We start from the raw sequence: 14016 nt of genomic DNA, 5'->3' as shown, positions 1-14016 counted from the left end.
TATCCTGGATGGGGTTCATTGAGCTTCTTGGATGGTTAGCTTTTCATGTTTCATGATATTGGGGAAGTTTTCTGTCAGCAATTCTTCAATCCTCTGTGTGTTTTCTGTTTTCTCCCCCTGTTCTGGAACTCCGATCACTCACAGATTTTTGCTTTTGATTGTATCCCACATAATTCTCAGGGTTTCTTCATTTTTCTACATTCTTTTTTCTTATTTTTCCTCAGAGTTGTAGCCAAGTGTCTTCAATTTCGCTGATCCTGTCTTCCATCATTTCAAACCTGCTCCTCAGCCCTTCTGTGACACTGTCCATTTCTGAAATCTTGTTGTTTATCTTTTGGATTTCTAATTGTTGTTTTTGTATGACTTAGAGTTGTGAATTTATTTTGGCATTTTGTTCCTGTTTTATTTTCCTGAATTCTTCCATATTTTTGTCTGTATTTTCCATGAATTTGTCTATTTTTTCCTCATTTTTGTCTGTGTTTTGCTTCAGCTCTTGGATAATTCTCCATATTAGAGATCTGAATTCCTTATCAGGTAGTTCTAGTGCCTTTTTTTCTACTGGAAAGTCATCTGGTGTTTTATTTTGGACGCCTCCTGGAACCATCCTGTCCTGTTTTTGTATATGTTTTGATATTGTTTCCTGTCTTTGGGGCATTCAGTAGTTATTTTCCCCGTTTATTGATTGTAGATTTGTTTGTTTTGTCCTGCTTTTTTGTTTTATTTGGTTATGTCTGAGCAGGCGGTCTGTGCGTCCTTTGTTGTTTGCTCGTCTGTGGGAATGATACTTTTCACCTTCTCCAATGGACAGGGTCAGTCACTCAGGTATGGTACAGCAGGGCATGTCCAGCTGAAGGGGAGTGGCTGGGATGGGTTGTTTGTGGCATGTAGTAGGGCCAACAAGGCAGACCGGGAATCATTGCAAGGCAAGTTCTGGTAGGCCATGCCTGTGCTGCTTGGGAGTGTGATGTTCAGTGCACGGTGCTGGTCGGCAGGTAGTGGGGCGTGGGGTGGGTTGTGATGTGTGCAGCTAAGATGAGTATGGGAAAGAGGAGAAAGAGGAGAGAGGAACAAGAGCCAAACACATACACACAAACAAAAAAGAGTGTTAAGGAAGCTTACTATTGGAGTGGAGAGATGAGAGACTGAGAAATGGAGAAAAACAAAAATGAAAAAGAAAAAAATGAATAAATCGAGAAACTAAAAATGAAGAAAGACAAAAAGGGAAAAAGAGAAGAAACAAAAACAAAAAACAAGAAAAAAGAAATGCCCCCAGGGATGTCACTGTGCATCTGTGCAGAGTAAGGAAGTACCTCCAAAACTATGAGGTACTGCCCGGCTAGAAGAGGCTCCCAATCCAGGAAAAGAAAAAGAAAACAAACAAATCAAATCAGAACAAACAAACTAAAAAAAGCCCCCGGGCTCCCACCAGCATGGCGGCACGGGCCAAGAAGAAGTTTCACAGTCAGGTGGTGTTTCGCAGCCTTTTGGGAAGAAGCAAAGATGACACACGGATCCAGGTAGTTGAGAGAAAGGAGGGGCGGTGATGAGAGGTAAGGAAGAAATCTAATGAAGCAGAAAAAAGCAACACCAGCAGCCAACAAATGGCACGCGGGGAGTCGGCCGGTGCGAGTGGGTGGAATCCAAGTGACACCAGGGTGAAGCTGGTGCTTCCTGGCCTAGAGACTGTGGTGGCAGGAAGCAGAGGAGCCCAAGTGGGGGTGAAGAAGGGTAGGGGGTGGGAGGGCCTGTATCACTAGTTACTGGTTGTTCTGTCTTTGCTGGAAGCTCCGTGAAGCTGCTGTCTCATACCCCGTTTGCTGATCTCCGATAGGAGTCCAAGAGGTCAGATCCGTGCTGCAGTAGCTGATAGGGGACCTCTGCATGTATCTCTCCTCACCCTCTGTTTTCGGTCAGTTTCTTATTCCATACGGTCTTTGGCTGAGTTCTTTATCTCTTCATTTGATGCTTAGGGTTTCAGGACTGATGTGTGACTCCGTTTGACTTACTTTTTCAGATCTTTGCTGTGGAGGGACGGTGTGGTGCTTCTGACTCTAGCGCCATGTTGCCTGGAAGTCCCCCTTGTTTTTCTTTATGGTTTTATCACATAAGTTTGCATCTCGTAACAATATATTGTTTGGTTTTGAGTATTTTTGAATTCTGTAGAAATGAGATTTGAGCTGTGTATAAATTGAGTAATTCTGTGACAGCAACAACAACACTGTGTATGGATGGTTCATTATTGTCACTGCTGCTATTCCATTAAATGTATATATAATTTATTTAACCATTTTACTGTTAAAGGATGTTCTTTATATTTGCTATACAAACCATGTGTTTATGAACATTTTTGTTTATATATCCTGGTTTACATGTGCAAGAGGTTCTTTCAGGTGTCTGTCTTGATTGGAGTCGCTGAGTTATAGGATATACACAGGCGTCTTCAGCTTTACTGAATGATGGTACATCATTTTCTAAAGTGGTTGTACTAAATTACTCCTTTGGGCAATGCATAAGAGTTCTGGTTCTACATCCTTTTCAACGCTTGGTGCTGTCAGGCTTTTTAAGTTTTACTAATCTCTAGTTACTAATGAAGGAGTCCTGGTGACACAGTGGTTAAAGCAATCGAATGCTAACCGAAAGGTTAGTGGTTCGAAACCACCAGCAGCTCCACAGGAGAAAGATGTGGCAGTCTGCTTCCGTAGAGGTTTCCAGCCTTGGAAACCCTATGGGGTCACTATGAGTCGGAATCAACTCAATGGCAGTGGGTTGAGCTTGGGAGTTACTAATAAGGCTGAGCATCTTTTAGTATGTTTATGACCATTTATACTTAATTTCTTGTCAGCTCATTAATACATTTAGAAAGATACATTTTATCCAGCACCTCTAATTGTTTCCAGTGGGTCCAGGGTATCTAGTGTCATACTGCTAAAATGGAACTCAGAGCTACATTTTTAACTAGTTTTTTTCTTTTTAATTTAAAAGATGATATACATTTATAAAACGAAAAAAATAAATCAGAAGATTTAAAATCAGGAAAGTTGTGTGTCAGGGTTGTATCCTTTCATCATACTTACTCCTTCTGTATGGAAAGCAAATGATCCAAGAACCTGGACTGTATGAAGAAGAACATGGCATCAGGATTGGAGGGAGACTCATTAAAACCTGCAATATGCAGATGACATAGGCTTGCTTGTTGAAAGTGAAGAGGACTTGAAGCACTTACTGATGAAGATTAAAGACTGTAGCCTTCAGTTATGGATTACACCTCAACGTAAAGAAAACAAAAATCCTCACAACCGGACCAGTAAGCAACATCATGATAAAAGGAGAAAAGATTGAAGTTGTCAAAGATTTATTTTACTTGAATCCACAGTTGATGCCCATGGAGGCAGGAGTCAAGAAATCAAATGATGTATTTGGCAAATCTGCTGCAAAAGACCTCGTTAAAGTATTGAAAAGCAAAGATGTCACTTTGAGGATTAAGGTGCACCTAACCCAAGCCGTGATGTTTTCATTCGCCTCCTATGCATGCGAAAGCTGGACGATGAATAAAGAAGACTGAAGAAGAATTGATGCATTTGAATTATGGTCTTGGTAAAGAATATTGAACATACCATGGACTGCCAGAAGAACGAACAAATGTGTTTGGAATAAGCACAGCCAGAATGCTTCTCAGAAGCGAGGATGGTGAGACTTCATCTCATGTACTTTGGACATGTTATCAGGAGGGACCAGTCCCTGAAGAAGGCCATCATGCTTGGTAAGGTAGAGGGTCAGCCAAAAGGAGGAACACCCTCAACGAGATGAATTGACACAGTAGCTGCAACAGTGGCCTCAAACATAGCAACGATTGTGAGGATGGCCTAGAACCAGGCAGTGTTTCGTTCTGTTGTACATAGAGTCGCTGTGAGTTGGAACTAACTTGACGGCACCTAACAGTGACAACAACAATTCAGAAGAAATTCAGAAGAGGGAATTAATAATGATAGAAGTTGAAATCAATGAGATAAAAAACAGATAGTAGAGAGAATAACCAAATCTAAATGCTGATTTTTGAAAGCCTTAGTGCAGTTTTTAAGCTTTAATAATTTTAGAAGTTATAAATGCTACAAAGTTAAAAAAAAAGTTTTGAAAGTTTAAATATTTAAAATTTTGAATAATAATTTTTATTTCAATTCCTCTGAATGTGGGAGTTCAATCAGAGAAGCAGAATCAGGGTTGGGGTGTGTGTGTGTGTGTGTGTGTGTGTGTGTGTGTGTGTGTAAAACAAGGATATTATGTACAATATATGGGTAGTATATATCTCTTATAGATATGTATTATATAGTAATGGGTATATAATATATGGGTACACACATGTACACATGAGATTTATTATAAGGAGTTGATTTATGTGATTGTGGGGGCTGGCTAAGCAAGTCCGAAATTTGTAGGCTTGGCAGTCAAGATGTGAAGATCAGATGCAAGCTGGAGTGCACAGGCCGAAGCTGCTGTCCCCAGGTGGTCAGGAAAGGAAGCTTGGGCAGGCTGGAGCTACATGGGCATGGGCCAAAGCTGCTGTCCACAGAAGGAATTTCTTTTATTTTGAGGAAGCCTCAGTCCTGCTTTTAAGGCCTTTCAACTGGTTCAGTCAGGCTCACCCAGATTATCCAGGATAATCTATCTTCCTTAAATTCACCTGATTAAGGACTTTGATTACATTTGTAAAATACTTTTCACAGCAAGATCCAGATTGATTGAATAACTGGAGACTGTAGCCTAGCCAAGATGTCACATCAAAAATCCTCCATGTTCTGGTTGTAGATGGCAAAAGTTAATTTAAAAAGATTAAAATGGAGCATCTGTATGTATATATTATATATGCATAGTAGGTAAACTTCCTGAGGCCGATTAAGGTACCCAACAACAAAATGAAGATTAATATGTTATTTAAACTATTCCAAAACATATTAAAAGATGAAAAACGCGTGAATTCATTTTGTGAAACTAATAAACTGCTAAAACTGGATAAAAATTAAAAAAGAAAACTACATACAGTGTATAATTACATATACTATACAATATTATTTATGTATAATATTAAATATAACAATAAATATAGAATATATTATACATAATTGGTATTATATTTATTATATACAGTTTTTACATACCCTTTTTAATAAACTTTCCTCCCTTAAAGGAACGTTTGGATGAAGCAAATGCTGCATTGGATTCAGCATCAAGGCTTACAGAACAGTTAGATCTGAAGGAAGAACAAATTGAAGAACTTAAAAAACATAGTAGGTTTTTCCTTTTTTCTGTAAGATTAGTATTAGAATCAAATGTGCATTGATACAGTTGAGTGAGACCAAATTTAGTAAGTGTGACTTCCATTTCCATCTACCATGACTGACTTGCTTCAATTTGAGAATGGTTCTTAAGAGTCATTAAGTTGGCCTGACTGTCCAGTTAGGTTTCCTGGATACTGAGGCAGTCCAGTTATGTTGGCTGTTACCCCATTGACCATCGAGGGGAGGGTGGGGTTGATTGATCTGACTTTTTATGGTTGTGACTTCTCCCTTATCAGTCCCTGTTCATCCTACCTAAAGCTGTTTGATCTGTGGGAGAGGGCAATACTGTCAAGTAAAAGAATAATATTTTGTGGAAAGAATGTCTGGGGTACAACTCACTTTTTATGATTGTAGATGGTGCTTTTCACACAGGTGTTCATCAGTCGTTTTTTGATGCTTACAAGGTGTTTCATAAGTTCTGTCAGTTTCCTAACAGTGCTTAGGATTACCAGTTGGACCTCGCGTAATCAGGTGGTTCACAATGCACTGTTGAATCTAGCAGCTGACCAGGATGGCATGTCCTCATTTAATTTCTGATTTAGGGGCCACCAGGAAGAAGCTATTCTGGGGCTGCACTTAGTACATAATGATTCAAGGTTATCAGAAAGGTGGCAATGGAGCCTAAAAATGCACCAGATTTAGGTGCCCAGGTTAGGCACATCAGCACTAGAACACACAATTAAGGAATTAAGAAATAACAGTTAAGTGCTTAGCTGCTAACCAAAAGGTTGGCAGTTCAAACCCATGCAGTGGCTCCGTGGGAGAAAGACCTGGTGATCTGCTTCCATAAAGATTACTTCCGAGAAAACGCTATGGGCCAGTTCTGCTGTGTCACATGGGATCACTATGAGTCAAAATCAACTCGATGGCGCTTAACAGCAACATAAAGTAGAATTAGAAATAGGCAAAAAAAAAAAAAAGCATGGCAGAGTTATTATAAAACAACAGAAACAGTGACTTAGACACCTAGGAGGCAAGCAGTCAGGAACCACTGAAGCTTGGGTACCAAAGGACAAGGCAAAGTAAGTTGGCCTAAATCAGCAGAAGACAAGAGATTTTTAGGAATACAAAAAGCAATAAAATAGATGGGAAGTGGTTGTCCTCAAGATAACTTGATTATGAGGCAAATTACTGCCCAATTAAAAGCCTTATGTTTACTTAGTAGGACTTGGCTAATCTTGGAACTCTAAATCTAGTGGAGGGGCTGGAAATGGGCAGTAAGGAGACAGTTATTTACTGTGGACAAGTATTTATTATGGACATTGTACATAACATATGCTGTATCGTTTGGTCTTCTCATTTACTCTTCATCAGCAACTCGGAAGTAGGTGGTATTAGTGCCATTTTATATATTAAAGAATGAGATTTGAACCCTAATCTTTTCACCCCATAACCAAAGCTTACAATCTTTCCATTTTACTGTATGTATGCCTGTCGGCAAAATGATTATTTATAGTCTGACTAATATTTTATGTATCTCCAGCTCCCTTGAAATCTAGCAGTATCCTCTCTCTTCTGCCCTAAATGTTGAAATGGTTGCCCTTACCTAGAGGCAGTATTTATTGGGAAAACAATCTAGTTAGGTTGAAGGCCAATGCAGTTACAGCATTATCTGAAAGATGTATGGGAAACCCAGAGGAGACACACTGGGGGGCTTCCTGTGTACCCAGGGATTAGCTGAAGAATTGATATCTTAGGGTAGGGCTAGACTGATGGAGGTGAAAAGGCAGTATTCTGGGCCAACTCATTGGTCTGTGGCAACTCAATGCTGTATGTCATGCTGATATGTAATATCTAAGGCCACATTCCTTTTAGACATCTACCTGAATCACTCCCAGTAAATGATAGTAAGATTTTAAAAAAAACTGTATGACATATTGTGGTTGATTAAATACCAGCGTCCTTGCATTATTTTTAGGTTTTTCAGGCACCCATTTAAATCCTCACTAGTAAAATATTTTCAGAGTTTTCTTGATTATATCTGACAAGGCTTAGGTCTCTATACATGTAAAAAATTACAATTAATATTATTAATAGAAACTTTGGACTCATTTTGTGGAGTCAGTATTAGCTAGAAAAAACTCTAAGCTTCCACAACTGGTATTTGAAAGGGCAGGCAGGAGGCCAGTGTTGTACAGACAGGAAGGGGAGTGAGAGACATTTGGTTCTGGTATGTCTTTAAGTCATTCTTGCCGTTTACAGCTCTTCTTAACAATCTGTTTTCTTATATTACCTAAGTGCTTAATATCACTTTTACATGTCTAAACACAAATGCGATTTCACTTTCTCAAAGCTGCATTCTCTGATTTGAGAATATAAATGCAACTTTGGCTTGGTTGTTTCAAAAAAAAATCACTGTTTATGTTTTCTTTCATAGATCATTAAGTACTTTAAATGTTGATGGATGTTGTAATACTGTACTTTATTTTTAACACAAAACTTGGCCAGACAGCAAAAAAATTTGCCAGGAGAAATAATTTTGAAAAAGACAGATTAAGTTTTGCTGTAAGAAAGTACATAGAGACTTGAATTGTAGAGGCAAACTATTGTTTTATTTCTAAGCGTCTGTAGACTGATGATTAGTTGATCTACACTTTCAGCATTTAAACAATATTAGGAAATGCACTTTAAAAAGTGGTATTTCATTCAAAGTGGTTGATAATGTCATCGCTACCAGAGATGAGATAATTCAGTCTGGTTAGACATATGAAGAGAGAGCTGTTGCATATAATACCAGTACTAAAATAGTAGGCTGTTGATGATTTCCATCATTATTAGAGTACATAACTGTTAGTTAATGTCATGTTCATGCAGCTGTGGTTATGGGTTGAGGGTATTTATAAGCATTGTATGAAAAGTATGAAGATGGCCTTATCAGACACTAAGCATTAATGAGAACTAACTGCTTTGCTTTAGGTTAGATGCTGTGCAAGATACTAGATAGGATCTTTTTTTTTTTTTTTTAAGGAACTTAGCTAAGGAAGTAACATATAACATAGGTATACCATAAGTTAGTAGTTCAAGACAGCAGTGCCCAACAGTAGTCATAAGATAGTGTGTGTTTAGTACCCCATTAAGGGTCCCATTTGGGTCAGTGGGCGTTCCATGGAGGAATGGAATGTGAGTGGAGCTTTAAACCAGTAGTAGGATCTGACCTGTGCATGCATGCATGCACAGAAGAGAGAATAACTACCAACTTTTTAGTTAGTAACTAAGTGCTTAATTGTTTGCACCACCCAGGGACTCCTCTAAACTCCTATAGGTACTGTATTTTAACTAAGGCTTCCAGTTGGGTCAGTCTGGTTTAAACTTGTGCTGAGAATTTGCATTTCTAATAAGTTCCCTGCTGCGAATTTACATTTCCACCCCAGATATACTGAATCAGAATCTACATTTTAACAAGATCCTCCGGTGATTCTCACCTATAACTTCCTGGGAACGTGTTAGAAATGCACGTGCTCAGCAGGGTTTGAAGCCCTGATTTTAATAGATAAAATGTTGGCTGATAGAAGAATTACTGCTATCCTTTCTGTTATAAATTACTTTTCAACATTTTACCTGAAAACATTCTTTTTCCAGTAGTTCCAAAGACTCATTTCACATGCCATCCTACACTTCATTGTTTTTTCAAACTCAAGACACTAGTCCTCTATGAAGCAGATAGGACAGCATCTCTAATCAACTATTCTGAGTTGATCAGAGTTCAGAATTTCGATGAAATTGTCATCATGAGAAAGTGTACACCTGTGGAGTCCCTGGCTGGTGCAGTTATTGCGCTTGGCTGTCAACTGAAAGATTGGGGGTTTCAGGTCTACCCAGAGGTGCCTTGGAAGAAAGGCCCAATGATCTGCTTCTGAAAAATCAACTGTTAAACACTCTGTGGAGCACAGTTCTACGCTGACACACATAGTATTGCCATGAGTCATAATCCACTCGACAGTAACTGGAATGTAAACATGGACTGTAGCTGAACCATTAAAAGACACATCTTGCTATATTTATGGCCAAACTTGTCATTTTTCTTCTTTCACTCCTTGTTCTTTACCATCATCCTTGAAATAAGTTTCTGCCTAAATGAAAAACTAAAAAAAAAAAACAAAAAACCCATTGCTGTCGAGTCGATTCCTACTCACAGCAACCCTATAGCACAGAGTAGAACTGCCCCATAGGGTTTCCAAGGAGCGCCTAGTGGATTCAAACTGCCAGCCTTTTGGTTAGCAGCTCTTAACTACTACGCCCCCAGGGTTTCTTGTGATTGGATAAAATTGAAGTAGAAAGTGCGACGTAGTTCGTTTTGATAACTGTTAGTAAAATGGTGAATTTTATGGTATGCACAGGAAAATAGGTTTTCATAAAAAATACAAATTTAGATTCTGGCATTGAGAATATCTTTCAGTCCATCTGCCAATTTATACCTGTATCTTAAAGGGCCTCATAACTGATTTATTTTCATTAAGAAGGTTTAGTGACTGCTTTTAAAAAAAAGTCTTCTATGAGTTGAGAATGGAAAAGTTCCTTATTTTTAAAAAGAAAATCTAAAAGAACGTATGAGTCCCAGTAAAAACTGTAATATGAAGCATAAAAACATATTTAAAACTGCAAATATAAAAGAAGCCTAAAATGTTTTTCATGGAACTACCTTTATGGCGCTGGATGGTAGAGTTTTTATTTGAAATAAAGAATTCCATTTTCCAGAACATGATTTATACAAGAAAACATATAATGTCCTGTTGAACATAGGCCAAATACATTCCCAGACGCTTTGATACCCAAACCTTTTGAGGGATTTCTTTATAGATGTTTTTGGCAGAAGTGGTGATTTTAGAGGAAGCATATAAGAAGTACCAGATGCAGTTTTCTGAATTGCCATAAATGGTTAAAAAATTATTTTGTGATGATATAAACATCTGGGTATGCTAGAAAATGCCAAAATTTGAGTTAAGAATAAAGTTTATATTAATAAGGTAATTAATTGAGTGCTTTTCATCTTAATGGTTGTATTTTAAAATGTATGTCTCACTAATATCTAAACTATATTTTAGAAGTTACATTCACTTTTTATATTTTCTCTAAGTATAAAGCAAAAAGTAAATTATGCAAAAAAGAGTGTTTTGATTTAATGTGTTTTATATGTACTTTTCCTGTTTCTTTATGTATGGATGTGTAATTGAGAACATAAATCATTTTTTATTATTTCCTATCTTCTCTTCCCAGATGTTCTCCTCCTAGGGAAAAATCAATCATTCTTTCATTTATTTACCAAACATTTATTGTTTATCTGCTGTGTTAACCAATTACCATTGAGTCAATTCTGACTCCTGGTGATCACATGTATGTCAGAGAAGAACTGTGCTCCCTAGGGTTTTCACTGGCCAATTTTTTCAGAAGTAGATCACTAGGCCTTTCTTCTGAGACGTCTCTGGGTGGACTCAAACCTCCAACCTTTTGGCTAGCAGCTAAGCGTGTTAACTGTTGCACCAACCAAGGACTCCATCGGCTATGTACCAAGCACTAAAATAGGTTCTGGGCATACAAAGTTAAAGGACAAGGGTCCTGCCTTCAGGAGGTTTACAGTTAGGTGGGGAAGAAGAACTACATCTAACCAAATATATGCAACAAATTGTTTTGCAAGAAAGGGGGTATCTATTCTACTTGGTGATGGTAGTATGTTGTTGTTGAGTATGGAAGAATGGAAAAGGCCGGTGACGGGAACACTTGACCTCACTTGAGTGATGAATAGGTGCAGCTAGGCAGAAGGAGTTGGGGAATAGCATTCTCATCAGAGGGAGGAGTCCATATGAAACTATGTGGTATTATCTGAAACTGGTTGTAGATCAGGTTGACTGGTAATGATCAAACAAAGGGTGGTGTGTGTGTGTAGTATGTTGGTGTAGAGTGCTAGGGTGGTGGAGGTAGAAGTGAGTTGCTTTATGGAGAAATGAAACTATAAGTGTGGACCACAAACACATTGTCCACTGAGGCCAAAATGGTAACATAGCGGAGCAAATGGGACTGGGTAAAGACTGGTGAATTGGAGAGTGTTTCTTACAGGGAGCAGTAGATCATCAGCTTCAGCCAGTTGTTGCCATGCAGGAATGCAAACCCAGTGTTGCCAGATCTTTAGATCTTTCAGGACACACTGTAAATCTGGATTTTTATGTCAAATATTCCAATTTTTAATGTGACATCTCGTTTACATTTTTGTAAAAACCTTCTGCGGGCTGAATAAAACACTTCTTTGGGCCAGATGTAGGCTGTGCTGATTTGCAGTAGAGAACTTTCAGAAACGAGTTGGAGTTCAATCTGCAGCTCAGAAAGTCTCTTGTCATTAGTGTATTTTCTATACTAATGATGATATTCAGTAAATGGCAAATTGTCATAACGACTTTAATTTTCACTGACAAAATTCCAGTCTTCCTTTTGGGAGATGACAGTTCGATGTGGACCCTTTAAACATGTAAGTTGACTCAAAATATTAAGCCTTTACAAATTTTTTTTTTGTTTCATATGGAAAAATATCAGAATTCCTACTAAAGGGTTGAGGGAGGAAGGTGGAGAGGGAGCATAAATTTTATCTGTTGACATTAAAAAGATTTATATAAAATCTCTTTCAAGTGCACGTTGTTCTTGGGTGCCTTTGAGTTGGTTCCAACTCTTAGTGACCCTTTGTATAACAGAACGAAATGCTGCCTGGTCCTGCACCATCCTCACAGTCATTGCTATGTTTGAGCCCACTGTCGTAGCCACTGTTTCAGTCTATCACATTGAGGGTCTTCCTCTCTTTTGCTGACCCTCTGTTTTACCAAGCATGATGTCCTTCTCTAGGGACTGGTCCCTCCTGATAACATGTCCGTAGTACGTGAGTTGAAGTCTTGCCATCCTTGCTTGTAAGGAGCATTCTGGCTGTACTTCTTCTGAGACAGATTTGTTCATTCTTCTGGCAGTCCATGGTATATTCACTATTCTTCACCAACACCATAATTCAAAGGCGTCAATTCTTCTTTGGTCTTCCTTATTAATTGTCCAGCTTTTGCATGCATATGAGACAACTGAAGAATACCATGGCTTGGGTCAGGAGCACCTTAGTCATCAAAGCGACATCTTTGCTTTTTAACACTTTAAAGAGGTCTTTGGCAGCAGATTTGCCCGATGCAATACGTCATTTGATTTCTTGACTGCTGCTTCCGTGGGTGTTGATTGTGGATCCAAGTAAAATGAAATCCTTGACAACCTCAGTCTTTTCTCCGTTTATCATGATATTGCTTATTGGTCCATTTGTGAGGGTTTTGTTTTCTTTATGTTGAGGTATAATCCGTACTGAAGGCTGTAGTTTTTGATCTTCATCAGAAAGTGCTTCAAGTCTTCTTCACTTTCAGCAAGCATAGTAACAGCAGTTAACTGTACAAATAATCAGGTAGACCGCAGTTTATTTCAGTTTAATCGCAGATTCTGGTCTAGTGAAATTCAAAGTAATGGATTATACTGTATTAATCCAGTTCTTTCCCCGTGAGTTACTGGTAGGAAGTGTAATTTTACAAAGTACTTTTCACTCAACAATACTTATAATTATGGGACAAGAAAACATCCACCAGGTATTTTATAGACCTTCTTAAAATTCTGCATCTGATATAATTGAAAAGAATTGAGTTAAAAGATGGAGCAGATGCTAATATGTTATAACTTCAAATTGCAAATGAATATAAGATACCTTTTAAAAATATATTTGGTGTTAATAGAAAGTGATCTCGTATATATTGAAATTCTGTAATAAAAAGATCATCGAATTTCTAGCTTTTGCTTTGATTATATTTAATTCAATGAAGAGGCTAAATTTTTTTTTATTAGTTTTAATGTTATATCATATTTAAATTTATTTTTAAGCTAGCCAGCGCAAGTAATACACAAGACTCAATTTTATTTATTGACATTTATGTGTGTGTGTGTGTGTATAAAAAATCATCTTTCTAGCATTTTTTTTCTTTTGACTCCTTTGCCTTGGTTCTTAAAAATGGCAAATATGGCAAAATGGAGGAAAAAGCATGGAATTGTTAATGTTAACCAAAGTTGTACATATATTGCTTAGGGCTAATTGAAGGATGAATTCTGTAGTTATTTTAAGAAATCAGGTGAATGAGTACTAATGCTTTATGTGGCACTTTACTATTAGAAACGTTGAATTTGATCATTCAGGTGACTCTCTCAAAATCCTTTAAGATAAGCATGCTCATTTTACAAAACAGGCAACAAAGTCTGGCCCTGTGATAGCAGGACCATTATTCATATTCATGGTTTATGACTCTCAAGTCCTGTGTTCCGTCTACCTTTCTTAGTCAGGTGACTGTTAACTAAACCTGATTTGGGTCTCGTCCAAGGGCACTTAGTCATGAAATACCCAAATGACTTTGTAAGGAATATGACTTAATTTTAAGATATTCTCTCTGAAGACAGTATTATGGTGATGCTGTAGTGCAGTGTGATTTATCATGAATAAAATGTAAAATTATGAAGTGCTGATTTGTAGTCAGTTACATTTTATGTTCAATTTTGATTTTAAATCCAGTGAAGACCGTGGCGCCATCTATAGGAGTTACAGAGAAGACACTCTTATTGCCCAACTTTAAAGTATCCCCTTCCCCTTCTTTAACTTCCAAAGAATTATTTTGGCATACTGGTTTATTTCACA

The 14016-nt window shown here is 37.8% G+C and overlaps 1 protein-coding gene across 8 annotated transcripts in view; it reads left to right on the top strand.

The window, feature by feature from the left end:
- The window catches only part of TRIP11 (thyroid hormone receptor interactor 11), a 65640-nt gene that overhangs the window by 40528 nt on the left and 11096 nt on the right, over positions 1–14016 (top strand). For all 8 annotated transcript variants that reach the window (XM_023731707.1, XM_004376671.2, XM_023731706.1 and 5 more), the window contains one exon: positions 5183–5282. In XM_023731707.1, coding sequence (XP_023587475.1) covers positions 5183–5282 — 100 coding nt within the window. The remainder of the gene's footprint in view (positions 1–5182; positions 5283–14016) is intronic.

The sequence above is a fragment of the Trichechus manatus genome, unplaced genomic scaffold (assembly GCF_000243295.1).
Source record: "Trichechus manatus latirostris isolate Lorelei unplaced genomic scaffold, TriManLat1.0 scaffold00045, whole genome shotgun sequence".
Taxonomy (NCBI): Eukaryota; Metazoa; Chordata; class Mammalia; order Sirenia; family Trichechidae; genus Trichechus; species Trichechus manatus.
This window is presented reverse-complemented; position numbering and strand designations above follow the sequence as displayed.